The sequence below is a fragment of the Dermacentor andersoni genome, chromosome 6, assembly GCF_023375885.2.
Source record: "Dermacentor andersoni chromosome 6, qqDerAnde1_hic_scaffold, whole genome shotgun sequence".
Taxonomy (NCBI): Eukaryota; Metazoa; Arthropoda; class Arachnida; order Ixodida; family Ixodidae; genus Dermacentor; species Dermacentor andersoni.
Genome location: NC_092819.1, coordinates 19,099,226 through 19,124,560, shown reverse-complemented (window position 1 = coordinate 19,124,560; position 25,335 = coordinate 19,099,226). Strand labels below are relative to the sequence as shown.

Sequence of the window (25,335 nt, the reverse complement as noted above, 5' to 3'; positions counted from 1 at the left end):
TTTAGAAAAGTCAATGCACCTTTGGCGTCCAATATTTACAGTAACATAAAACCCACAATGTTCCGCAATTGAAAATCTAAAGCACAACTTTGGAAATGTCAATGCACCTTTCACATCAAAAGTTTATGAGAACTTTATACCCATAAATTTCGGAATTGACATCGATGCGCTCCGTAGATTCCGCGGCCTCTGCAAGATGCCGCGGCGAGCCCGTTCGCCATCAAAACGCCCTTGAAACTTTGTGCTCGGATGGGGCTGCTTGGCGTTATGTGACTCCCAGTGCATGGGTGCTGCCGTGAAATCCAGCCCAAGTTCGCAAGGTTCGCGCTGAAATGTATTTTCGAGCGTGAAAAAGACGCTCTAGAGAAAATTCAGAATGATTTCCGGCACCGGGGATTGCTTGGTGGGCGGTGCATGGACAGCACGAAAATAAATAAATAGATAGATAGATAGATAGATAGATAGATAGATAGATAGATAGATAGATAGATAGATAGATAGATAGATAGATAGATAGATAGATAGATAGATAGATAGATAGATAGATAGATAGATAGATAGATAGATAGATAGATAGATAGATAGATAGATAGATAGATAGATAGATAGATAGATAGATAGATAGATAGATAGAGAAGGCAGGGATGTTAACCAGTCAAGAGTCTGGTTGGCTACCCTATGCTGGGAGAAGGGGAAGGGGAAGCGAGCGAAGGGAGAGAGAGAGGGTATAGAGACGTGCACAGACAGTCATTGAGTCAAAGCCGCTCGTGCAAACCAGACGCTCTGAGAAAGCACAAAAGTGCCTTCACTGCCTTCTGAGCCGATGATCGGTGGGGACGGTGCTCTAGTACTGTCTGTTCACTCAGAGGACGATCATCTAGTTTGCTCAATGTGTTGGACAAATACTGTCCTTGTGCTTGAAATTGAGGACAGTGGCACAATAAGTGATCAGTGTTCTCCTCGCATCGGCAAACGTCACATGCAGGACTATCAGTCATTCCAATTATTGCTGAGTAAGCTTTCGTGAAGGCAACTCCCAGCCAAAACCGACACAGTAGAGACGCTTCGCGTCGGGCCGTCGATTCTGAATGAAAGAGGCGGCGTTATGTTCAGTGAAGGTTATCTCTCTCTTTGGAAGGAAACAGGCTCATAATTTTTCTTCGTTATCATATATGATACAATGTACCTTTCGGGCCACACAAGCGATCCTGAGTAGATAATATGAGCGCATTATGCCAACGTCATATCGAGAAATCAAAGGCAGGTCCTTCCACGATAAGAGTCAAGAGTTATTTTTCCAGTGCAGCGACATATCGATCTTCAGCGCGTCGCCGGTATTTCTTGAGCGCGTTTGCCTTACGAACGTCAGTTATTCTATTCAGCCAACCGACGCTTCTTTCACAACGCGGGCGTCAGGGCACACAACTCCGCAATAACTACTATAGGTGCGCTGAAGGCTCATATATAAAGAAAGAGGTACAGCACGTCGCATCGTGCGCTCGTTTTGATTCGAAATCAATTTCAGTTACACAACAACTCTGTCCAGCTTCCTGGAATTGATCGAGATGGAGCTAACGGACGGGCACAAGACTGTCGCGACCATACTTTCGAGTCGAAACATAATTCCTTTCTTGTCCGTAGAAGAAAACAAGTGTTTTTCAACGTGACCACTTGATGTTCCGATCGATGTCGGACAACCCACAAAAATTTGTGACTCGTAGGCAGATTTGTTGTCACTTCATGGTTACATCAGCAAATCGCAAAAGTGGCGTTAGTCTACGAGGCGCTAAAGGAACTCACAAAAACCAAGTGAAGAGAATCGCACAATAACGTTCAAATGGATACCTGGTCACTGCTATATCCCTGGTAATGTTGCAGCAAACGAGGCAGTCAAACAAGCGCATGTTAACTACGTCACATGTGGTCTCCCTCTAACGCAAGGCTAATTGCAGCACAAAGTAAGACAGATCTCAACCCATGGTTGCAAAGCGTCATGGTTTGATCAGAACTCGACATCTTCAGATTTATTTCACATTGAACCTTCGCTTCAATTCAAAATCCCTTCCACATTGGATACAACCAGAGCCTTTGAAATGCTCATTCATCGTCTGCGGCTCGGTACTGCGTAAACAAAACACTTTCTACAAAAAAATTCAAGAGTTGATACTCCGGAACGCACTTGTGGCCGCGCGAATGAGGATGTACGTCATACTCTGGTAGAATGTCCGCGACACGACACATACAGACAACGTTTAGCACGTGATTTAGTGTCATTAGACTGCAGGCCCTTCAGCCTCACGAAGATCTTAGGTCCTTGGCCAACATACGCGTTGCAAGGACGAGCGTTACTGGTCCTCCATAGATTTCTAGAAGCGAGCAATATTCTTGGAAACTACACTGAATCTTTTCGTGATAAGCTCACTCCACGGGATTTCTTTTTTCATTGAACTGACTTTGGCCAATTCAATGTCTGGATTCATGTACTTTTTTTTTACTCTAACCCGTGCTTTCACATCCCTGATTTTAGTGTAGTTATGTGACCGGGCTTTGTGTTTACTTTAGTGCACCTTTGTGACTGGACTTTGTGTTGCTGTGTTTTTTTAGCTGACTTTCGGCTTTAGTACGGCATTAGTGTACTTATGTGACCGGACTTTGTGTTATTGTGATTTGGAGTTGAACGTTAATATTAATGCGTGTTGGTTAACTCATTTTTTCATATCTATATGTGAAAAGGAGTAGCCGGCGCAAATTAAAGGTGGCATCACCTAAATACCATATAATAATAATAATAATAATAATAATAATAATAATAATAATAATAATAATAATAATAATAATAATAATAATAATATAAACAACGTTTTTCTCGAGATTAAACTCACATTTTGGTATTATTTTCCAGTCACCACATACTGGTGGCGGGTGTGGTAATGCTGAAAGCATAGAGCTAGATCATAAATAAAAAAACCCGAGGACACCTAAGCACTTCTTACGGGTTGTGAATAAGAAAGCATTAATGCCCAATTGAACGCCGCTGAGCGCGGTCCTTCCGAGTTATGAGCTCCTCGCGGGCACATAGAGACGCTTGGCCAAGGGCGGTGCACTTCGATTCGTCACGTCATGCTACCTTGCCCGACTGTCATAGAGTCTAATTAATGGGGACGCTCCCGAGTAAGCCACGGTGATTTTAACGTCACCGCTCTCGTCACGCTAGGTACCGGGTATCTGGCAGCCTACCAAGCCGTCGTTTAATGAACCGTCGGGATTAAACCACTGAAAAACACCGGGGCCCCGCACGTTTCACTGAGAACAGACTGGTGGGCTAGTTGGCACTGCATAACTTGAGGCAAAACGCAAGATAGCGCGTAGGACAACAGAGTTGTTGTACTATGGTATATATGGGGTAACCATGTGCAATAAAATTCAATTTTTAGTAGCGCTGTGTCTTCGTTTCCATCTGTTGCCCTACGTGCTATTTTGCGCTTTGCCTAAAGTCAGCTTCGCTGGTTAACCATCTGTACGGAGTGCTTGGGCAGTGGTTTTTTAAAATAATTTCTTTATAGCGATTAGAGAGGCACAGTTGAACGCATGCACGCGAGAGTTTTCGCGGACAAGAAACGCGCGGATAGCACAGCCTTACGAGAGCGAGGGTGACGTGGCGTCACGGCGATGCCCTTTTCCCTCACGCAACTCCTGGCGCGCTAACGTCAAGCAGGTGCACCCTTTCGCCTGCTCTTCTCCATCGAGGCGCGCTCGTGACGTGGCGTCGCAGCGAATGGGAATTTAGGTGCCGTTTTTCGCTTGTCCACACGACAGGCGGGGACATTGGAGCTGTTAGAGCTTCGCTGGGTTTCTCTTGACGTCCGCAGCTTCGCTGACCTGGGGAAAAGAGCTGAGAGAGTGAAAGCGGAGTATGAAAATAGCATCGCGCAGCATAGCGACGCAGCAAGGTTGGGCGGAGCCTAGGGAGGGAGGATGAGCGGCGCGATGGGGACATAGGTGGTGTGACGTCATTTCCTTCCGATAAAAACCCGCACGCTCGCTTCGGCGGTCCTCTTTCTCGCAATGGAAAAAAAAAAAAATTATGCGTGGTTGTCGCAAACAGCAGAGACCAGCGGAGCCGGGGGAGGCCCAGCAAAAGTTAGACTAAGCGTGCGATTTGGCACTACTTTACTGGCCTTCCCCCAGCTCCGCTGGTCTCTGGTGTTTGCGATAGCGCAACCACGCACAACTTCGTCGCTCAATAGGCCCTTTGATTCTTTCGCATCAATAAACTGTGTTCAGCACCGAGGTTAGCTTTTACACTCTCTGACAAAACAAACGAAGCCACCAAGGGCATGGGCGTCGTTGTCCCCTGGCTGCGGGGAGTCGCGCCCGTGGAACTCTTGGATTATAGAGAGGTTTGGAGAGTAAAGACGAGGGTTCGCTTCCACCTCCAGAGGTTTCGAGCAGTGCGAAACAAATAGGAGATCGACTACAAGTTCAGAAGTCAGCCGCAGTCATGCACGTATAGTAGTTTCGTTCGTTTTGAGAAAGTGAGAGGGGATGAGTGAGTTGGCAGTATGCGCATTAAAAAAAAAGAATGATTACTAATCAGTTTCCGAATCAGAATAAGTTAGCAAGCAACGGCACGACTGATATATCTTACCAAGACACCTAGAGTTGATTACGGAACCTTAAATAACAAATGTGACAGTGAAGTTTATGTCAACGGAAACGTTGGTGCCGTCACACGTTTGGCATTAAATTGCCCGAGAAAAGACCAAGAGGTCCGTGAGGCAAGAAGAAAAAAGAAAAAGCTACAAACTGTTATAAATATTTGGGTATACGTCATAATGACGCCTTAGCATTGCCATCACACAGAACAACAGACCGAAGATTGGACCCGTTATTTGCTTGACGAACAGACTATCCACACCGAATATGGACCCATCAAGCCAGTAAGATGTTATGTATAAATTTAGTAACACATAGGCGTGAAATATAAAATGATATTGTAAGGGCAAAACGCTTGTGCGTTAAGGTCAGTATTGTCTCGTTTCTTAATTCGAAAGGAGGCTTTCAGCCCCATCTCGATGATGATAATTTGTATATTTTTCTGGTGCAAGAACAAGAGCCATATCTTGTTGAAGCCAAGCCATATGCGTTGAATCAGCCTGCATTCGATCGCTTTCTGGCAAGCGGTTGGATAAATCCCGCTCGTGGCAACTTAATTGCCGCAGGTGCAAGAAAGAGTACATCTATGAGTTCGGCGGTGTGGGGTGGGCTCTAGTCACATGTGCACCCTTGATTTGAATATGTCCTGACGGTGACGTAGATATTGTAAAAAGTGGTTGACAAGTGCACGCCAGAGTTGGGCCCGGTGAGCGGTGGTTAGTGTACTATTAAAGAAAAAAATTAAAAGAGAGAGATCAGCTTTAAGATTTATGGAAAACGAAAAAAAACAAATTCAGCTCTCATTTTTACATCGTTATGCTGCTCACATTGCTGTAGGCAGGTGGAAATGAACGAAAAGCCAAAGCTGCCGCAGACAGCCGAGTACAGTCTTGACGCATCGCGTCATATGAGCGAAACAGCTGTTCTGATGCCACGAAAAAAAGAAAAAGCCGTTTCCGTTTTTATTCTGCACGAATGAAGTTATCCGCTATCTTTATAGCTCATTTGACGGCCTCTTCTGTATGGACGCCCAACACGCAACATACGCCGTTTCGCCAACGGCGACCTGCAGAGACGCTTTGAATTTGAATGCCGTCGACTCTGTAAACATCGTCAAACAACGAGAAGGCAAAAATAAACTCAGCTGATGACACAGCCGGATGTCAGCCTCTTCAAAGAAGGCTGCAGCGAAAACAAAAAGTGAGCGGGGAAAAACATTTATTCTCCAGAAATTAAATGCTTCCATGCGTCAGTAAACGTTGGCTACCGAATGCTGAAGCTTCCTGCAATGCGGATATGGCGGACGGAATAAGCACAAGACGAGTGAGCCAACAGGAATGAGTGAGGGAACAGAGAGAATGCAAAACTGCACTGGATCAGTAGCCTGACCTGCGCGCCATTTCAAATGATCAAGTTAACGCACAGCCGTCAGTTGATAGAGCCGGAGTCGTCACATGCATAGGTAACTCCACAATATAGAGATACGTAGATGTTTTAATGAAGAACGAAACGATCAAATAGAGATAGTCAAAATACTAGATTGTAATATGTATAGCATAATGGCCATGGTTAGCTCAAGCATTCTAGGTGACTATTTTTGCCGCCCCGTTTCGAACGGGATAGCATAGAAATCATCATCTAGTTGAGGAACGTTTGTAAATGCGCGGAAAGAATCGCCTCACAACTATTCAATCGGACAAAGGGTCTGTTCCCACTTGAAGACGAAAGCGAACGCAGCGTCGAAAGCGGGCGGAAATCTGCTCCGCAAAATCTGAGAGAAAAGCAGGAAGTGTGCTCGGTTTTCCGCTTGGTCGCAGCCATTCGGAACGCGAGGCAGAACCAGCGCTCGAACATAAACATCCGTCCAGCTGATTGGAAATCGCGTCCAGCATGTCCATGCCATCACTATGGTAACAAATGGTTACACTATGGCTATAAGATATCTTCCGTATTTTGGTTATCCGTGCTTTGAATGGACAGGTATAATGGACGAAGCGCGATATTGCAAGAGCGCGTCTTGAAATAGATTCTGCAACCGTTCTTGGTATATACCGGGAATCGCGTGTCCTTCCCTACCTCCTCCGCCGCGTTGAAATGTATACGCGTACTCGAATCTGTCTCGCAATATCGTGTTTCATTTGTTTGCGACTGCACGAGTGCGTGTTTGTTCGCGCTCGGTCTGTGTACCATGTACGCACCTATTCGTGTATTCTAACATTGCTGTTCAGACGGAAAAGCGCCCTCGAGCAAACAAGCTAAGTGACGCGCACAAAAAAGGCTATCTGCGGGGTCGGCGGGTCGATATATGTGCCCCTATGGAAACGGAGAGGTAGTGACAGACGTCACAACTAGGAAACATTATAAGACAGCGCATGCTGGCGGAAGAAGCACCATCAAATATCAACGAGACGGGCCCTGCACGACACGAAAATTGTGCGCGCTTTTGCGTCTTCCCTCGCTTTCGTGGCCAAGTGTGAACACGGTATAACCGCATAATGGCGTAAATCAGGGGTCGAGGTGCAGGGTGCAAGTCAGGGCAGAGCCTCTGACTTGCAACTGCACGTCGCTGTGGATACTCCTCAATCTCCATATACTATATAGAGCGTATGAGCTGTTTAGTTGGAGAGAAAAAGGACACGTGAGCGCCGAAACTGGTGTGCGATAAGATTCTCACACGTTTTGTCCTCTTCTTCACCCACTCTCACTTGCTCGCCCAATGTACCCTACTGCCTGACATTTGCGAGTGGCCCAGCAGTTTCCCCGTCTTAAAATTATTTCTCGTGTCGATGGCCAATAACGCACGCACAGAATATAAAGAGTGTTCGGAGGGCAGAAGCCATCTCGAGTGCTGCGTTTTTCAGGCCCTGCGTATGTTTCTGCAGCCTATGGGAACGCCGACGCCATCTGGGATTCGCCCGCGCGCGTGTAGCAGGCACATCCAATACTGGCATCCCCACTATAAAAGCCTTTGTGTGGGCAAGTTACTTCTCTAAATCCATTCTTTTTATAGACGCTGGACGGCGCGTTAGAACAATTACGTAAAGTGCGTGACCGAGAACACTTGGCATGCATGGCAGAACCAAGCTTGGCAGGCCGTGGCCTATAGTTGTGGAGCATCCGCCTACTTTTCGGTAGTGTGCTGTTGTGGATACCGGTGAAGCCCGGTGAACTCACTTTCTTTCTTTCTTGCTTGCTTTCTTTCTTGCTTTCTTTCTTTTAGTGGTTTCGTCTCGGGACAGGTGCTCGGTTGTTTGTGGGAGGCTCACACCTCGCACAGGGTCGTATAGAGATATTCAGGCGGTCGCTGCGGTGAGCAATAGGTCGCGCTAGGCCATATCGCACGTCATCGCTCTGCATTTTGACGGCTACTTAGGCTAGCCTGGCGTATATGGCATTATCCTCGATAAATGGTAGCAGTGAAATTCAACGGCAAAGCGTGTATCACGAGTAGCGGGGACCAACGCACCCGCCTAGCTGTCACGTCCTGCTCGTCAGCAGAGGCTCTCAGGCTGCAGGACTGTCGCATGGTTCAAACGCTACCGCTAAAAACACAATTTCCTCTGACCATAAAAACTCGTTCTTAGGCAAGCTTGTGTCCAGGTTGCAATACGGTATTCTGGTTTGCGCCATATAAGCTACGTGAAAAATAGTAGAGATATGCAACATAGACAGACTGTCTTTATACTCTTTCACAGATTCAGGTCGCGTACGTTGCGCGAAATGGAATCATTCTTCCATTCCAGCAGTTTGTTACGTAACGCAACGGAGTTGCGATGCAGACTGCGTCGATAGATCATTCTTGGCAACTGCTTTCGTTGTATTATTAGCATACTGCTCCGTATGAACTCAAATCACGTAGGTCTTTATGCAGCCAGCTGAGAGCGTAATCGCAAGGATGGCATTAATTTCACGCAAAACTCAACCACACACCGCTGAAAGTTTTGGGGCCACAGTTTGCTTAACTAGTTCACAGATTGCTCGAGAAGCGTAATTTTTCGTGTATTTATGAACCCTGTATGCATGTATCTGTTTACCGTTCAAACCAGACGTTTATATACGTTTTGTCCTGTGATTTTTTTTCTTCTCCGTCCAGATCTTACGCAACAGCGACAGCAGCGGCGGCGGCAGCAGCACCATGACCGTGAAGCGCGGCCGCGACATCGACTGGGCCCGCTTCGGGCTGCGCAGCGATGGCGCCGACGGCGGGGCCTTCGACGAGTCGACAGGACACAGCGGCCGAGCCTCCGGAAACCCGGGCGGGGACGAGCTCTTCCACCAAGACCTCGTGAGTGAACAGTGCGCCAAGCTCACCCTAGTGGTTTAAGAAGGCGGTTTAAAAAAAGTAATAAAATAAAAAAGACCGCCGCCCCAATCAGTTTGCACTCGCAAATTCTTATGTCAAGAACTCTATACTTCCATTCGCCTGTGGGAAGAAGGGAAGAATAAGGTTGGTTATCATTGGAGAAAAAGAAGGTCAAACTTCCCGTTCTCGACTTTTTGAGTGTCACATCGGCGTCATACAATTAAATTAAATTACGGGGTTTTACGTACCAAAACCACGATTTGATTATGAGGCACGCCGTAGTGGAGGAGGAGGAGGAGGAGGAGGAGGAGGAGGAGGAGGAGGAGATAACTTTATTGCGTGCCCTGCGAGTTGGTGGGGAGGGCCGAAGGCCCCTCCTAGGTGACGGCCAGTAGTGGGGGACTCCGTAATAATTTTTATCACTTAGCGTTCTTTAAGGTGCACCTAAATCTAAGTACACGGGTGTTTTTGCATTCGGCCCCCATCGATGTGCGGCCGCCATGGCCGGGATTTGATTCCGCGTCCTTATGCTTAGCGGCGCAGTCACATCTGTGTCGGCACGTCATTGTGGCGTCATTAACTTCAAGGCATTTTTTTTTCGGATTGTGAGCCGTTTTTACGCATGAAAGGTTATCTATAACATGCGAAGTTGAGCCATTGGCGGCCTTTAGTATGCAATGTAGTCATTTTTATTGATAAACAATTGACTAGACCCGAGCAGACGCCCTTGGAACTTGAGGGTGGGCGTCGCCACCCGCCTACAATGGGAGTGTTCAATGTTCACCGAAAGCTACGTGCAGGAGCGCTCTTGCATGGCGCCCTCACCCGAGTGCAACCGTTGCGACTCGCGCGTTGACGCTCAGCAGCAGAACGCCATTTTCACTGAACTAAAAGTCTGCGCTCTCGATGACTGTTTGCTTATCTGACTGTGCAGCTGCGCTGCTCCAAGGTCGACATCGATATCACTCCCGATAACATTTAGTACAGCATGGTGGAGTCAAACGAACTTATGAAGCAATAGGTTGCACCATGTCTGGGTATTGATTACCACAGACATTAAATTAAGGCACGTAGCGCATGTGCGTAAAACCACTGTCATATACAAACAGCGAGACACGTCTTAACAAACTGATATTAAAAATAAAATAAAAACTGCAGCGCCGTAGTTATCCTGTTCAACTGCAATACCACCACTTGTACTAGCACTGTAACGGAAAAGCTAGACCATTTTCAAAAGCGCATTTCTCCTTCCTTGTGCCTGCCTTTATATATGTGTGCGTCTGCCTTCGGAATAACACCCGCGACACGGTGTAGTCAGACACCGATTGACGGTGGCTGGTCGTGTCCGTCGCAGAGCGCCAAGGCCAAGCCCTGGTGGTCGGCCAACTTCTTCGTCTCGGAGCCCGTGCTGTTCGGCACCTGGGACGGCGTCTTCACCACATGCATGATCCACCTGTTCGGCGTCATCGTCTTTCTGCGCTCCGGATGGATAGTGGTGCGTTGCGACCCCTTGCCGACTTTCACTATGCGAAGCCGCTTTTACAACTGTGTACTGCGTGAGCCACCCTTTACCACGCGGCCCGGGCACACTACGTCACACCAGTTGAGCCGGAAGTGGGGAGAGGTGGATAGGATAGGATAGGATAGGATAGGATAGGATAGGATACACTTTATTGCTCTAATGTACAGAGTAATTCAGAGGTCAGACCGAGTACTTCCAGCTTCTTCTTGTCGATGGTGACTCCCGTCTTGCAGGGTTGGCGCCCCTATTCCAGGGCACCACTGAGCGTGGCTGCTCGTCGGACATGGTGTACCAACCCCCGTTGAAGGCATGGGTTGCAGCTGGAGAGCACACTCTCGCACTGCTCCGCACTCTGATTCTCAATATTGTGTAATGTTTTGTTTTTGCTGCTTCCCACGTGATATGATAAAGGGTAGGTTTTGCGCCACACCATGGGCATATGTCCGTGTATTGGTTTGGGAACATTTTGCTTAGTATTTGTAGATTTGGGAAGGTTCCTGTTTGCAGCTTCCGCCAGCAAACTGCCTCTTATTGATTAAGCATGTTATGGGGCAAAGAGTATTTGACCCTCGTTCCTCTATGATAATTCAGTATTTCGGAGTCCGTCGGGATCACCGTAAAACAAGAAAACCGCTTGTTTTTGTTTCATCCTGTTTTGCTGCGCTGATATGTCGTCAAAATGCAGTGGCAATTTATTCTAGCTACCATCTCGAGAGGGGGATAACCCCGCCCCGCCCCGCCCATTCCTTTCCCTGCAGACTTCTGAATCATTATCGCTGCATTCCACATACTCGAACAGGCAGGCCAGAGGTCCAAGAAACAACTTTCCCATTCACTTTGCGAGGGCTGTCCGCTCGTTGATTCCAATCCACGAGGCCAATCCTGCTTGCAGTGCCTGCATCATCATTCGCTGTTCCGTCCCGCGCGCGCGCAGGGCAACGCGGGCGTGGAGCACGCCCTGCTCATGGTGCTGGCCACGGTGGGCGTGTGCACCTTGGCCGTGCTGGCCGGCATCGGCGTCTGCGAGCGGTGCCACCTCGAGTCCGGCGGACTGCACGTGCTCCTGTCGCACATTCTGGGCGTGCGCGTGGGCGGGGCCGCAGCACTCATCTACTGCTTCGGACAGGTATACCGTGTGAATCTAGACCTCCACAGCGAAGTATGCACGCAGAAAGATACGTAGAGCACTGCTGCACTTCCTGAAGTCAACCGCGCTAGAGGCAATCGTCCGTGACAGCACGGTAAATTCTATATTGAAAGATGAATGTAAAAAAGAAAGAAAGGAAAGAAACAAATAAGGCAAGAAAAGTGGCGGGCACAGAAAAAAAAAAAAAAAACAAGCGCTGTGTTTCTCTCTTCTGTACCCTCAGCATTTTATTTTATTTATTTATTGCGCTTATTGTCAAAAGTTTCAATTAAAATTAGTCGTACCACACTAGCAAGCGCGAACTTATACTTTCCTCGTGAATTCTCATATGCGCGATTTCGTGTCTACCTTCTTATTTCCTACTTTCTTTTCTGTCTCTTTTCGCTCCCTACCCCGGCGTAGGATAGCCAACCGGGAGGCGTATTTCCGGTTAACAGCCTCTTATTTCGTTCTCTTCTTCATTCCCTCCCTTTGTTTGAACGTCGAGGAGAGAACGTTGGCCTGTTTTGATACGTTGGCACAAGCTTAATAGGGCCAGCGATTGCACCACCTGTATAACAAAATTTTATTTTGCGAGTCATTGACATTTATAAATTGAAATTTTCGCACAACTGAATAGAAGTGCAGGGCAAAAGAAAAAAAAAAACTAAATGTGATATTTCGGTGTCAGAAAACGACGCGGCTGTTCACGAATCTTTCCACAAGGTCACGAGTTTGGACAGACACTGGAAGTGGTCTAAAGGAAGTGGGCCGACAGAACCTATACACCCGCCATTTTGCGCGGCCGCTCCTTAGGGTGTCAGGACAGTGTCTGCGTAGCTGTTTGTCGCGTTCAGAGGACAGCTAAGCAAATTGTATGGCACAACTGAATTAAACATGATGCCTCGATTAAGCTAAGGTTGTTAAAATAGTTCTATGGAGAGTTTCAGCCGTACGGAAAAGCACCGGCGACCATATACGGTAAATAGTTCAGCCCGACAAAGCGGAGCAGGCGAAGCGCAGATAGATTACCGCACTATATTCTGTAGCCACCCTAACCGCAATAACGTACGACATGCAGATAGGGAAACACGGCAGTGCTAAAACTTGAATTCGTGCAGGCGTTCGAAAAGATTCGTTAGAATCTCCACAATGGAGGCTGCCTTGCACGGTGCTGTTCCAGTTTACAACAATGGAAACGCAAATAAAGAAAGGTCCTGTCAGACATTTGTGTCGCACAAAGTGTGTTTTGTAGCGCCGCACTGAATCGGTGTGAAAACGCCGGGACGACAACGGTGTTTGGTCGACAATGTAGAAAAGAAATGAATACAAAAGCAATCGCGCACTAAACTTCGTTACGCAATTTGAGAGACAGGATATTTATTTCTGTGCGCATGACTCAATGCAAAATTGCGCGTGGAAGAGCAACAACTTCGGACGATGATATATAAATAAAAACGGATAAGGGCGAAGGTGGAGTACACTATTAGTGCAATTTCTCACTAACGCACTTCTTTTTCAGTTTCTTGAAAATATCGGTTGTATCTACTAAACCATGCACAACTATGTATCGTTCTAAGTATGCACGCGCGGTGCACTTACATATTTGTCTACGAATAAAGCAGAAAATTTGAGCCACAAGAACCTAAAAATATTTTTGAGGTAACGAACGTAGCTGTAATCATGTATTTAATAGGTGCTGTAGTCATACTAGGCGTGTTCTTTTTTCTTATTTTCCTTTTTTTTTTTTTAAGGCGAAAGCCTTTCTAGGCTCATGGTGAAGTTGGTGTCAGCAGACCTGACTGCCGGAGTGTCCGCCGAAGCGTCATCACGCCATATGAAGACAGATTAAAGACAGATTAAAGAATGAAAAATGATTGATAGTCACAGTCAGTGAATGATAACGTTATTATATAGATTGGTAGAGGTTAATAATGACTAGTAATGACTAATAATGACTACCAATGACTCCGAAATGACCAATATGTCTAAGGACGGCTTGCAATAACTACAATTGATTATAAATGGCTAGAAATGTCTAGTAATGAGTAGTAATGACTAAAATGACTTGTAGTGCCTACTAATGACTACGAAATGACAAATATGTCTAACGACGGCTTGTAACGGCTACAATTGATTAGAAATGACTAAAATGCTTAGTAGTGAGCAGTAATGACTTATAATGACTGAAATGACTTGTAATGACTATAACGATTACTAATGACCAATATGTCTGACGGCGAATTGTAACGACCACAGTTGATTAAAAATGACTAAGATGCTTACTAATGAGGCGAATGATAAGAGAACGAAGAGTAGGCTTTCGCCGTTCACCTCTTAAGAGAGATCTTGAGAGACCCTGTAATTTTACCTTATTTATTAACTTCTTTACTTATAAGTAAAGAAGTTAATAAATTTGCACATTAAGATATTCAACAGGTTTTGGGTGTAACTAAACTCGGCGGACTGCTAGTAACTACGCCATAAACAGGCTGCAATATTTCAGCTTGATGAAACAAACATCAACGTGGATATAGGCAGGCCTACAGTTTGATCACGAAATTCCCTCTCCATCCAGCTTTAACACGATAAGCCGATCATAATACATCAAACCAGAAAAGTTGCAAAGTTTAGCAGCAGGGAACAAGCGCGATGTATCTTTTTCATGAATGAATGAATGAATGAATGAATGAATGAATGAACCTTTATTGAAACAGTGACTTATCACACGAGGTGGGAGGGTACCTTATTCCAGGAACCCTCTGGCTTGGACCGCCCGCCGCGCATGAACTAATAATAATAATAATAATAATAATAATAATAATAATAATAATAATAATAATAATAATAATAATAATAATAATAATAATAATAATAATAATTAACGAAAGAATTCATGAAGTTAGAGCGCATTATAGAGTAGATGGCTGCGCGCATTTCGTCTGACAGTTATAATCGTCACACGGAGAGATCGTGGTGAACGCTCGATCCCTGGACGTAACAATAAATTCGTATATTGCTCTGCCCTGTGTATTATGCAGACAACAAGGACATCATTTACAGTGACCTGTGTTTTTATTCTAACAACATTGAAAGAAGATTTAGCACTTTAGCGCTGGTTTGGTTTCAATCCATTTTCGTTGGCAAGAGTGAATTTTTTTTTTTTACTCCTCGTTAATTGTCCTGTAGTACACTTGCCATCGTTGTTTGCCTAGTTGTTTCTCCGCACTATCAGGTGCTGACAGGGAGCGAAACAGTCGACGCCTCCGATTTATGTAATTTGCCAAAGCGAAGCTTTCTTTGCTTCTAGAGACAACTGTGCGCGTCGCCGTTAGTTCTATATATAAGGCATTTACTCCCAACTGCTGCGCACTAAAGCTTCGCTTCAGGTAGGTTCCAACATGTGCGTTAGATCTGCACGATTGGCTGAGCTATTGACTGACCGGTTGAGTGAGTGGATGGGTTAACGTTCTGAAGCGAGAGAGGAGTTTTGAGAGATACCAGTGGGAAGCTCCGCGAATTACTTCTCACATCACGGCGTTCTTTGTGGCGCACCTAAAGCGCTGAGCGTTCCTGCATTCCGCACTTACTGGGACGCCGTAGCCAGAAATTGAACCTGCCACCTCGTTCTCAGCGGCAGAATCAACCTCTCGGGAGCAACTCGTCCTCTTCGCGGAGAAATCAGGCAAACAAACCTATTGACAGTTTTACTGAGTGATTAAGGACCAAAATATAGTAAGCTCTCGAGAAATTTCAGCAACGACAACATAGATACCAAAAAGAACAGGGGTAAACGCAAAGTGTTCTTTCAAAGCTGTCAGCTCGAATCACTGTGCATATAGTAGCAACGTACTTAACCCCGCGGTCGCTCGTTCATCGTGACCCTCGAGTGAGTAGACGCACGCGGACCCGTGCTGCACCGCGTGGGCGCAGGCGGTGAGCAGCGCCCTGCACGTGATGGGCTTCGCCGAGTCCATGGGCCAGCTGCTGAAGATGGAGGAAGACCCGTGGCTGCAGCGGGGAATCGCCTCGGCGCTCGTCCTCCTGCTGCTCGGTACGTGACCGGCTCTCTCTGTATGTACATCTATAGGAATGAGTCGAGCTGCGCGTTCGTCGCGTTTCTGTAGAACACCAGAAAGGCCACTCTCGCTACGCAAAGCGCGCAATAACGAAAAACGGGTGGGGACGCTCCTTCGAAGTTCCCACACAAGGCAGTCTGTGACGTCAAGGATATTGACAACGACACCTCTTGCGCAGTTATTCGTGTACCGAGAAACAAGGAATACGCTGATTTCTAAATGAACAAAATATCCAAGGAGGTATTGAGAAGCTTTAACGCGCCATATATAACGATCCAAACAATAAAAAGAAAGGTTGAAATTTGCGAAGTCACGACGACGTATACCGGCGCTGCGGTTGCGCGAACTTCAAGGATGAAGAGTTGACCAAGGTTAGCTTTTAGTATTTCCACACTAGTAGTAATGAACATTTTTTCCACCGAAGGAATGAAGGTTGATTTTTTAAAGAATACTTCGCCAGTCAGAAGTGATTTAGTGTTTTTCTTTGATGTCCCTATATAAACACTCTTCGCGACGAGACTGGTTATAGATTGTACCCACGGTGGCTTAGCGGTTGCGCTGCTAAGCATGAGGTCGTGGGATCAAATCCCCGGCCGCGGCGGCCGGGATTTAATGTGGGCGAAATGCAAAAACGCCCGTATCCCGTGCATTGGGGGCCCGTTAAAGATCCCCTGGTGGTCAAAATTAATTCGGAGTCCCTCACTACGGCGTGCCCCACAATCAAATCGTGGTTCTGGCACGTAAAACCCCAGAATTAAATTCAATTCAAATTCAGTGACTCGTTATACTCTTACAACTTTTCGTGCAGTTGATGCTTCAATAAGAAAACGGTTAACATTGAAGAATTATAATTTTTGAGTTTATGCCAAACAGGCTAAGCTACATATACAATTAAGCGGAACGTTCGCCTAGCTTGTCTATGAGATGGGCACGGCAATGCATCATACAGGCAGAACAGACGATATGTCTTCGCCGTTTGCCTTATAAGCGTAATCTTTGACAAGTGACCTATAATTTGATCATGTGGCCCCTATTCCCTGCGCCGAATGTGACGGCAGAGGCGTGGCCACATGGGGACATCGAGTTCTGCACTTAAATGCGCTCGTTACATTGAAAATACAGAGCGTGACGTCACAGTGATGCAAGAGCGCTGACATTAATTTCACAATACAAGCAACCCAGATTATCGTTTTCCCCGAAAGCCAAAGGTTCATCCTTGGAAGGCAACTTTCTAAAATCTACATGCTTGCCGAAGACAGCCAAACACACGAATAGCGAATGACAAGTAGAGTTGTCAGAGTATATTCGTCTGCTCCCTCGGTCAGCACTATACGTCGCCACGCCCCCTTGTTTACAGACACGCAGCTTGTCCGTAGCGCAGCCATAGCTGAAGTGGCAGAGTGCCGCACGCGTCATATACAGGACGTCGAGGGTTCGGCTCCCATAGTCGGCAGACTGCCTTTTCTTCCGCTTTCAGTTTACTTCTTTATGAAGAATATGAAGTCTGTGCAGTCCATAATTACTTCTACGCATAAAAAAAAGTAAACAAGAAGCCAGTCAATTTGCGAAATGTTTTCTTTGGCTTCATATATTACTATTACTAAAGCGTCTAGCCCTTCGGTTCCATGTAGCCCTAACCTATAGCTGTCTATCCTGATCATCAAGCCTCCTAATACCCCTCTTGTCCTTCCCTCAAACTAGCATGCTAGAGGGCTGTTAGCTCAGGATAACCTCTCTGTTCTGCCCAAAATAAATGACCTTCTTCCTCTCTTACTCCACTATGGCGGCTTTATCAATATATATATATATATATATATATATATATATATATATATATATATATATATATATATATATATATATTTGCGCGAATCCAATCACCCATAGAAGTAACATCGAGTATCATTTACGTATACAGAGTGGGTGGAAGGGCATTTACAATATGCTGTGCTAGCGCGCTTTTAAGTATATAGACTGTACTTTTTCTTCCAGGGATCAACGTCGCGGGCGTCAAGTGGGTCGTTCGCCTCCAGTTCGCCCTGCTCATCATTTTGCTCATGGCCGCGCTGGACTTCGCCGTGGGGACGTTCGTGAGCTACGACTCAGGTGCCTCCGGAACTGCGAGAGGACTCGATATTCTTGCAGACGAAAAACAGCGCGAAATTCTTCAGTGTCCCCCGCACAGGAGAGAGAAATACGCGCGCGGCAGTCATAAACAGAACGCGAAATTAAAAGATTTGAGAACCTCTCTCACAGGGAAGTTCGCAAATCCTCCGCGCGCAGACACTGTCGAAGACGCGGCCCATATATCTCTGCCGTTGTGTGTATTTGTATACGCTGCTTCATTCGCTACCGTGGCTAAATGAAGCGTGAACAAGACAATATAGAGCCGAGAGCGGACGAACTGAATCGAAAAGCAGCCCGACATAGGTATAGTTCGGTATATAAAAATACCCTGATATAATGCTCATGTGAAAACCAGCCCGTCTTATTTTCCGTGATTTCCGCAGAGCGTTGCTTCAAGATTGTTGCAACGAGGGCATCTGAGCGGAAAGAAAGCTCCGAATAGGAAATTGTTTCGTGTGTGCATGTGCGCGCGCGTAAGGAGTTAGCCGCTACGCGTATTTGGGCAAGAGGACACGACGCTTCTCATGCATCCTCCGATACATCTAATGCGCCTATCTATGCTGTTTAGAGGCACAGAACAACCCTGCTTATGTAAGCCATATTTTCAAATGATTATCTACGCTGTTCGGTTAGTATTATGCATAAGACGATTAGTCGAAATATCTGTGCTCGAATATCGGCGAGGAAGAACGGACGCGAAATAAAATTCCAATATATCCGGTTAATTTTCGCGTTTTGTTTGTGTGTTCGGTGACCAAGCTGAGCAACAAAGCAGATAACGCGAACGTGGATAAGGTGGCATATACCGTGTGCTGCGTCGCGCATCCAGACACTAAAATGAAACCAGGCCGACGACACAAGTGCTTTTCTTTTTTCAAACGACAAACAAGAACAAGGTAATGATCTAGTTAAGTCGTCATCAGACAGGAGCGTCATACGTGGCACCAGGTGTGACTGTGTACCTTCCTGTCGTCCCGTCTTCGGGTGCTGTTTGTAATGCCTGTCTCCTTCGTCACGTGGGTAACGACAATTCGGTTGTTTTAAGACACGAAGCAACAAAACACGTGCAATTAAATGATGCGCATGACCTTATAATTGCTCATCCATCTCCTTACCTACGTAAGCACCCACCACCCTTATGTCTCAAGTTGAACCGGAAGACAGAAACAAATGTCCTCACGTAAAAAAGACCCCCCCCCCCCCCTCTTCTGCAGAGTGCATAATTTATGGCTGCGCATGCCTACGCCGCAGAGCACGGTGTGACGGGCTACAATCTGGCGACCCTTAAGAACAACAGCTTCCCTCGGTACGGCGACGGCCAGAACTGGTTCACAGTGTTCGGCGTCTTCTTTCCGGCCATGACGGGCGTCTTCGCCGGCATCAACATGAGCGACGACCTCAGGAACCCCGTGCAGGACGTGCCCGCAGGCACGATGGCCGCCGTCGGAACGTGGTACGTGTGACGCTGGTCGACTTCGACCCGCGGGCGCCAGGCCCGACAGCACGCGACGGAATCTTAGGCCGCTTGCCGATTTACGAACTTTTACCTCTTGCCGTCATATCGCTAACTTATAATTATTATACGAGATATATTACAGTGCTCTCAATCCCGGCGGTATGTGCGGCCCGTCTCGAGTTAAAGCCGCACCGGGTCACGTATGCAGCCGTCGTAAGAAGTACGCAGGACGCAGTGCGTATAACCGTGGCTCCTTGCCGCAGGTTTCATTGCATGACCTATATTGCTTCAGTGAAGGCCGCTCGTCCTCACCACCTGGTGATGCGTTGTCAAAGTATTGGAATGCTGCATCGCATGGTCCATATATTTTTGACATTGACTGTATATACGCTTGTCGCAATGAATGCCTATTGTACAAAATAACACACACATGTGCGTGTTCGATGAACGTTTGTGCAGTTTGTTCCTGTATCTGGTATTTGTCCTCGGTCTGGGAAGCACGTGTCAGCGCTGGGCTCTCACCACGGATTACCTCATCGCCGAAAAGGCAAGCAATAATTACGAAACAACACAAAGGAAACATGTGAACGAAATGCACCGCAGGCGTCCGCTATCGGCGTCATGGTGCTGTCCGGCCTGTACATCTCTTCCATGTCAGCGTGCCTAGGGGCTCTGTACCTGACGCCTCGCATTCTGCAGAACATGGCGAACGACGGAATCCTCCCGTTCAGCAAGCAGCTAAGCATCGGAGTAAGAATTTATCTTGTCTGACTAGGTATCTGCACACACTATAACCACGCGGATAACCATGTTTAATTGGATGTCTTCTCGCTGGTAACCTCACAAGTCATCGGCACCTGCCGCGGCGTGTAATCGTTTAGGGCGGCGTACCGGTGAGCACACGAAGTCACAGCTCCGTTTTCTGGATGCGACAACTGCTTTTCGACTAGAGCGAAATGCAGACTTGGTAAAGTATTTAATGCAAGCTTAAGTATACACTTGCCAGCCGAATTAATCAGTCCACAACACAACAGCGGCACAGTATCTCGTGTCGCGGTTTCGGAGACACGCTTGGTGTGCCTTGGGAATAATAACAACGGAGCTATCGACAAGTTCTACCAAGTTGTGCAGTTACAAGAACGAATTCGAACGTCCGCCAGCCGGCACAACGAAGTGTGATGCACCGTGAGAGTTGCTTAAGATCGGTTCGCATCATATATACACACGCAATTTCGCATTGAATCCACCGCAGCGTTTCCAAAAATGAGGGCGCCACATAACCGTGAACATTCGTGCACGCGCTGCCGCGTCTGCAGAAGGGCCCCAACAAGGTTCCTGTGGTGGCGCTGGTGCTGTTCGCGCTGGTCACCTTCCTGTTCATCCTGGCGGGCCAAGTGAACACGCTGGCGCCGCTGGTCACCATCCCGTTCCTGCTGACGTACGCGTGCGTCGAGTACGCCTACTTCTCCATGGCCATGACCTACGACATCCAGCGCCGGCGCAACGAGCGCTTCCGCCAGCAGGCGGCCATCATCCGGGCCCAAACGACGGACAAAACCAGCTACGGGGCGCTTGGCGACGCCAAGGTGCGGCAGCTATAATGGTCTCGAGAGGTCGATCGAATGCGCGCTCGCGCGGCCTATGTTGTATGATATCCGGGGTATCCGAGCTAACTTTAGCCAAACTTAACAAATATGCAAATGCCACGTAGATGGAGAGAACCAAGGTAATTTGTTTGCCGTTGCTTGGAGATACTCAGATGATCTTTTTTCATTCCGCCTAATTAGATAGTTAGCCTTAATTAATTAATCAACTTCTCAAATATTAAAATTAGATGAAAAGTGCCAACGAGAAAATTGTAGAGCAACATGAAAAACTCCAGATACCGCTTTCTGTTGCTCAATACGCACTGCATAAACGTGTTTTTCCTAGCGTGAAAGAAGCCCGCGAATACACGCAAAGTGCCTCGAGCGGCCGCGGCAATTTTTTGTGCATTTGCGGGCTTCTTTCACGCTCGGACAGACACTTTTATGTAGCACGTATTGAGCAACAGAAAGCTGTATTGGGAGTTCCTCATGTCGTCTTACAATTTTCACATTGACATTTTCATCTAATTATAAAATTTGAGCTAATTAAGACTAATTATCCAATAAGGCGTAATGAAAAAATTAATTTGAGTATCTCCAAGCGACGGCAAACATCACCTTGGTTCTGTCAAGCTACGTGGCATTCGCATATTTTTAAACTCTGGCTAAAGTTAGCCGCGACACCCTTTATATAGATCATATTAGCTATAGTGTGCGTATCGACAGATGTCGATAATGCCAGCCTCTAGCCGTATGCCATTGTTATGTCGGCGTGGCCGCCATGATCGCCCGGCGTGTTGTTTCAGTACTTTAAGCAATACTTGAGATATCTGTACCATGTCACCGTGACCAATGAAAGAGCTTGACGAGTTTACTGACATTTTCAACTTTAAGGGTTTTAATTAGCAGCTTAACTTCCCGGAAATATTTTACGTGCGTTACTTTACGATCGAGATCTAGCGGTGCAGGGCAGCATACGGCGGTCCTTGTGCGCAGGTTGCCACGAGCGACTTGGACCAGCTATTTCCAGAACGCGTTCACGACAAGACGGCCATACCACGTGACCACAGCAGCGTAACCACGACAGAATCGCCGGTGACATCACCAGACGAGCACAGCTCTATACGGAGTGCGGAGAGCAGGGATTCCAACGCCGACCAACCAAGGGGCCAGCCGGAGTCCTGCATTACTGACAAGACTCACCTCCTCACTAAAGGTACAGTGTACTAAAGGTCAGCTTGCGCGTGTACCGATATGGTGTTTCGCATGGCCCCCTGTCCATTTATGTGCCCGACGGATAACTTGAAAATCAATGCGAACTGTCTGGTGTCACCACTGACGTAGGGTTGTTCAGGGCTCTTTTCGCATTCCTTGCATGAATGCTCTGCAGAAATTGCGTGAAATAAAGAGTATGGCAAATCAATTCTGCGGAATCCCGCAAGGCGGAGGAAGTGTCATGAAGGGGAAAATTGGTTAGCCACAACGAGGAATGAAAAAACTGAGAGGCCCTACCTAGTCCCCGCGCTAGGAGAGAAGTGTGAAGGAAGTGACGTGGTATTTTTCGCTGTAGCCGTGGTTGCTTAGTGGCTGTGGTGTTGTGCTGCTAAGCACGAGGTCTCGGGATCGAATCCCGGCCACGGCGGCCGCATTTCGTTGGAGGCGAAGTGCGAAAACACCTGTGTATTTAGATTCACGTGCACGTTAAAGAACCCCAGGTGGTCCAAATTTCCGGAGTCCCCCACTACGGCGTGTCTCATAAATCAGATCGTGGTTTTGGCACGTAAAGCCCCATAATTTTTAAGCGGCCATGTTGTCGAGGCACAATGACGGTTTTGTTGTGTGCTCATGCGTGTGCTGTCCCGTCGGTCTCGTTGCGTGGCACAGGCGTCGTGTGTGCAGGTTTGCGTTAGTTTGCGTGTTCTGTTCCGCTATATTATCTGCACCGTGCTCTCTCAGTTGTTGTGGCGAGGTGGGACTGGAAGAAGTAAAAAGCGTGAAACAAGAGCGCATGCAACGCCGTACACCACGCACCACGCCACAAAGGAAGCACTATATTAGGCAGTATACTTGCCGTCTTCGGCGGATTCGTGCTGACGTATCACCACATACTGAAACCGCTGGGTTTCAGAATATGTACGTACGATAAACGCCTTGCAGGTCAGTGACCGCTGTGCAGTGTGTTCCTGCATTTGACAGCCGACGATGCATTTGTGGCACACAAAACAGCTGGACATGTGGACGAACGGCAAAGAAGCGACTGCTGTGAGTAATTAAAGGACGAACCCTCCTTACCGCAGATGTATGTGTGCCCGAGGGGCGCAGCTGGGAAGTGGAGGTTGGCGGACGCGGTGCAAGAGTTTACAAGGCTCGACAGAAGAACTTACGCCTGCGCGCACAACAAACGGCTGATGGTCGCCCGTGCATGGGTCCGGTCAACGCGCTAGCCACACGCACGCGCGCGTAAACTGTTCGGCACCGCGCGTAGGATACCACAGAACTTTGTCTCCGTGAAGCTTCACTTACCGTGAAAACAACATACATCAGGCCGCAGTCAGTGTATATACCTATATATGCGCAACGACGTTCACTTCTGCTGGCTTATGCTGGCCTCCTCGTCGGCGAGCTGTGGCTCCTCACATCTCCGCAGTGCGCTTCCGCCAGAAACTTGTTCAGTAAAGCAAAACGATTCTGAAAGCCACGACCAGCATACGCGTTTGTTCTCATAAACTGCAGACTGCAGCTAGTCAAACGTCAATGTGTCGTGATGTGCGTAAAATGTGCTGCGGGTTATCGCCTGGTCATTTTTGCAGTGCGATGAGAGTGTAGATTTATTTTGAGAAAACCCGGCAGAAGTAGCGGGGACTGGCCTCACGGTCTAATTTGCGGAGTTCATTATGAACTCCGCAAATTATTATTGAAGTCCGAGCAACGAGGGGGGGGGGGGGGGGCATGGCCTAGCGACGACCTTCCACCGAATTCTCGTGACATCCTCCTACAGCAAAGGCAGGAGCGGAGACGTTTTGGACATCCTCACTCCGATTTAAACAGCCAACGGGAGAGGGACTGGCGTCGTATTCAGACGAATACATACCCCAAGCTGCTGCACCACCTACACAGAATACACCCCACGAGGTTCACTGACGAGTGCCCACGGTTCACAGACACACCCACACTAACGCACATCACATGGGAGTACCCCAGGAGGCCCATATTGCACCAACTTCTACTAATGAGGAATAGGCAGTGGGAGGCATGGCTTGCGGACGAGGGTCGGGAGAGCCAGTTGGCTCTTCTGCACCAAGCCCAGCGAGCCGCTCGCGCCAGTGGGGCCCTGGAATAGGGGCCCCAACCATCGTGCCTTATTTTATTTATATTCAATAAAGTTTTTACTCACTCACTGATTCACTCCTTTCAACGCTGGAGCACAATACTCAGACGAAATTTCTTGAGCGACGGTGTCGCGATGGTATGTCCGTTGGTCGGATCACTACGGCGTGCGCACGTCTGCGCAGCCCGGCGTGGTTGCGCCCCGAAGGCGAGGAATGCCCCTACAAAATGACATAGTAACGCCAACTTCCGGCGTCACGGAGGTTCCACAAAGAGTGACGCCAGGCACTCTCCTTACATTTATCCTTCCTCCGTGGTTGACCGTATTCAGTGTCCCTGTGCTTCAAGTTGTCGATTAAGTCGCCCTCGCGCTGCAATCTGCTAGCCTCCAGGTTAGCTCAGATGGTGAACCGACCGCCGCGGAAAAGCATTCGTCCCGGGCTCTAATCGCGGACCACGACTCGTTTTCCGTTAAATGCGAAGCTTTATTTCTCAGAAACCATTTGTAGCTTCGTGCTACATTCGGGTGGGTGATAATTTTTCCTTTCACTAGAGTACAAGCAACGTTACCCCATTACCGATTCTCCGCGGTCCCAACAGGTCAGATCGTCGCCTAACGCTGACAAGGACTGTCATTATGCAAAAAAGAAGTGAGGCGTGCAGACAGGACACAAGAGTAGAGAAGTGGACAACACGAACGCCGACTATCAGCTGAAGGGAGCACTGAGGCGAAAAAAGAAAGAAGACACAAAACTCATCTGCGCATGCTCAGGAATGGTAACACCACGTGTCAGTCGGGTACACGTGCCGGTCTACGTGAGAGTAGACCGAATCCTTACCAACTAGCTCAGCTTTCTGTCGTTCCAAGGACTGTCGTTGCCCCCGATGTGACATCTCTAATTACACGTGAATGGTGCGCTCAAAGATGACGCCAGTTTTTAGTTGTTTCGGCAGGCACGTGTAAGCACATTGGTCACCATATTGAAGCTTTCCGCGGCAAGGCGCGTGCCGGGTCTAGCTGGCTCAGCCTGCAGTGTAACTTCAGACAAAGGCTACACTTCAAGCACACAAATACAGGCGAAGGGAAGGAAAATAAGAAAAAAATGCTGGCTCTCCTGTAATCGAGAGTAGATGTAAGCGCGAAATGGCTACC

The 25,335-nt window shown here is 47.5% G+C and overlaps 1 protein-coding gene across 5 annotated transcripts in view; it reads left to right on the top strand.

Annotated features, from left to right (window-relative positions):
- Positions 1-25,335, top strand: part of LOC126521309 (solute carrier family 12 member 8) — a 53,280-nt gene that overhangs the window by 18,039 nt on the left and 9,906 nt on the right. For 3 of the 5 annotated variants that reach the window (XM_050169972.2, XM_055065903.2, XM_050169971.3), the window contains exons 2-11: positions 8,750-8,941; positions 10,314-10,454; positions 11,416-11,607; positions 15,541-15,661; positions 17,679-17,792; positions 19,065-19,266; positions 19,729-19,816; positions 19,873-20,019; positions 20,586-20,855; positions 21,852-22,071. In XM_050169972.2, coding sequence (XP_050025929.1) covers positions 8,792-8,941; positions 10,314-10,454; positions 11,416-11,607; positions 15,541-15,661; positions 17,679-17,792; positions 19,065-19,266; positions 19,729-19,816; positions 19,873-20,019; positions 20,586-20,855; positions 21,852-22,071 — 1,645 coding nt within the window. In that variant the 5' untranslated portion in view covers positions 8,750-8,791. Of the gene's footprint in view, positions 1-7,726; positions 7,821-8,749; positions 8,942-10,313; positions 10,455-11,415; positions 11,608-15,540; positions 15,662-17,678; positions 17,793-19,064; positions 19,267-19,728; positions 19,817-19,872; positions 20,020-20,585; positions 20,856-21,851; positions 22,072-25,335 lie in introns of those variants that run through there. The other 2 variants (XM_055065904.1, XM_055065905.2) reach the window with 2 other exon arrangements.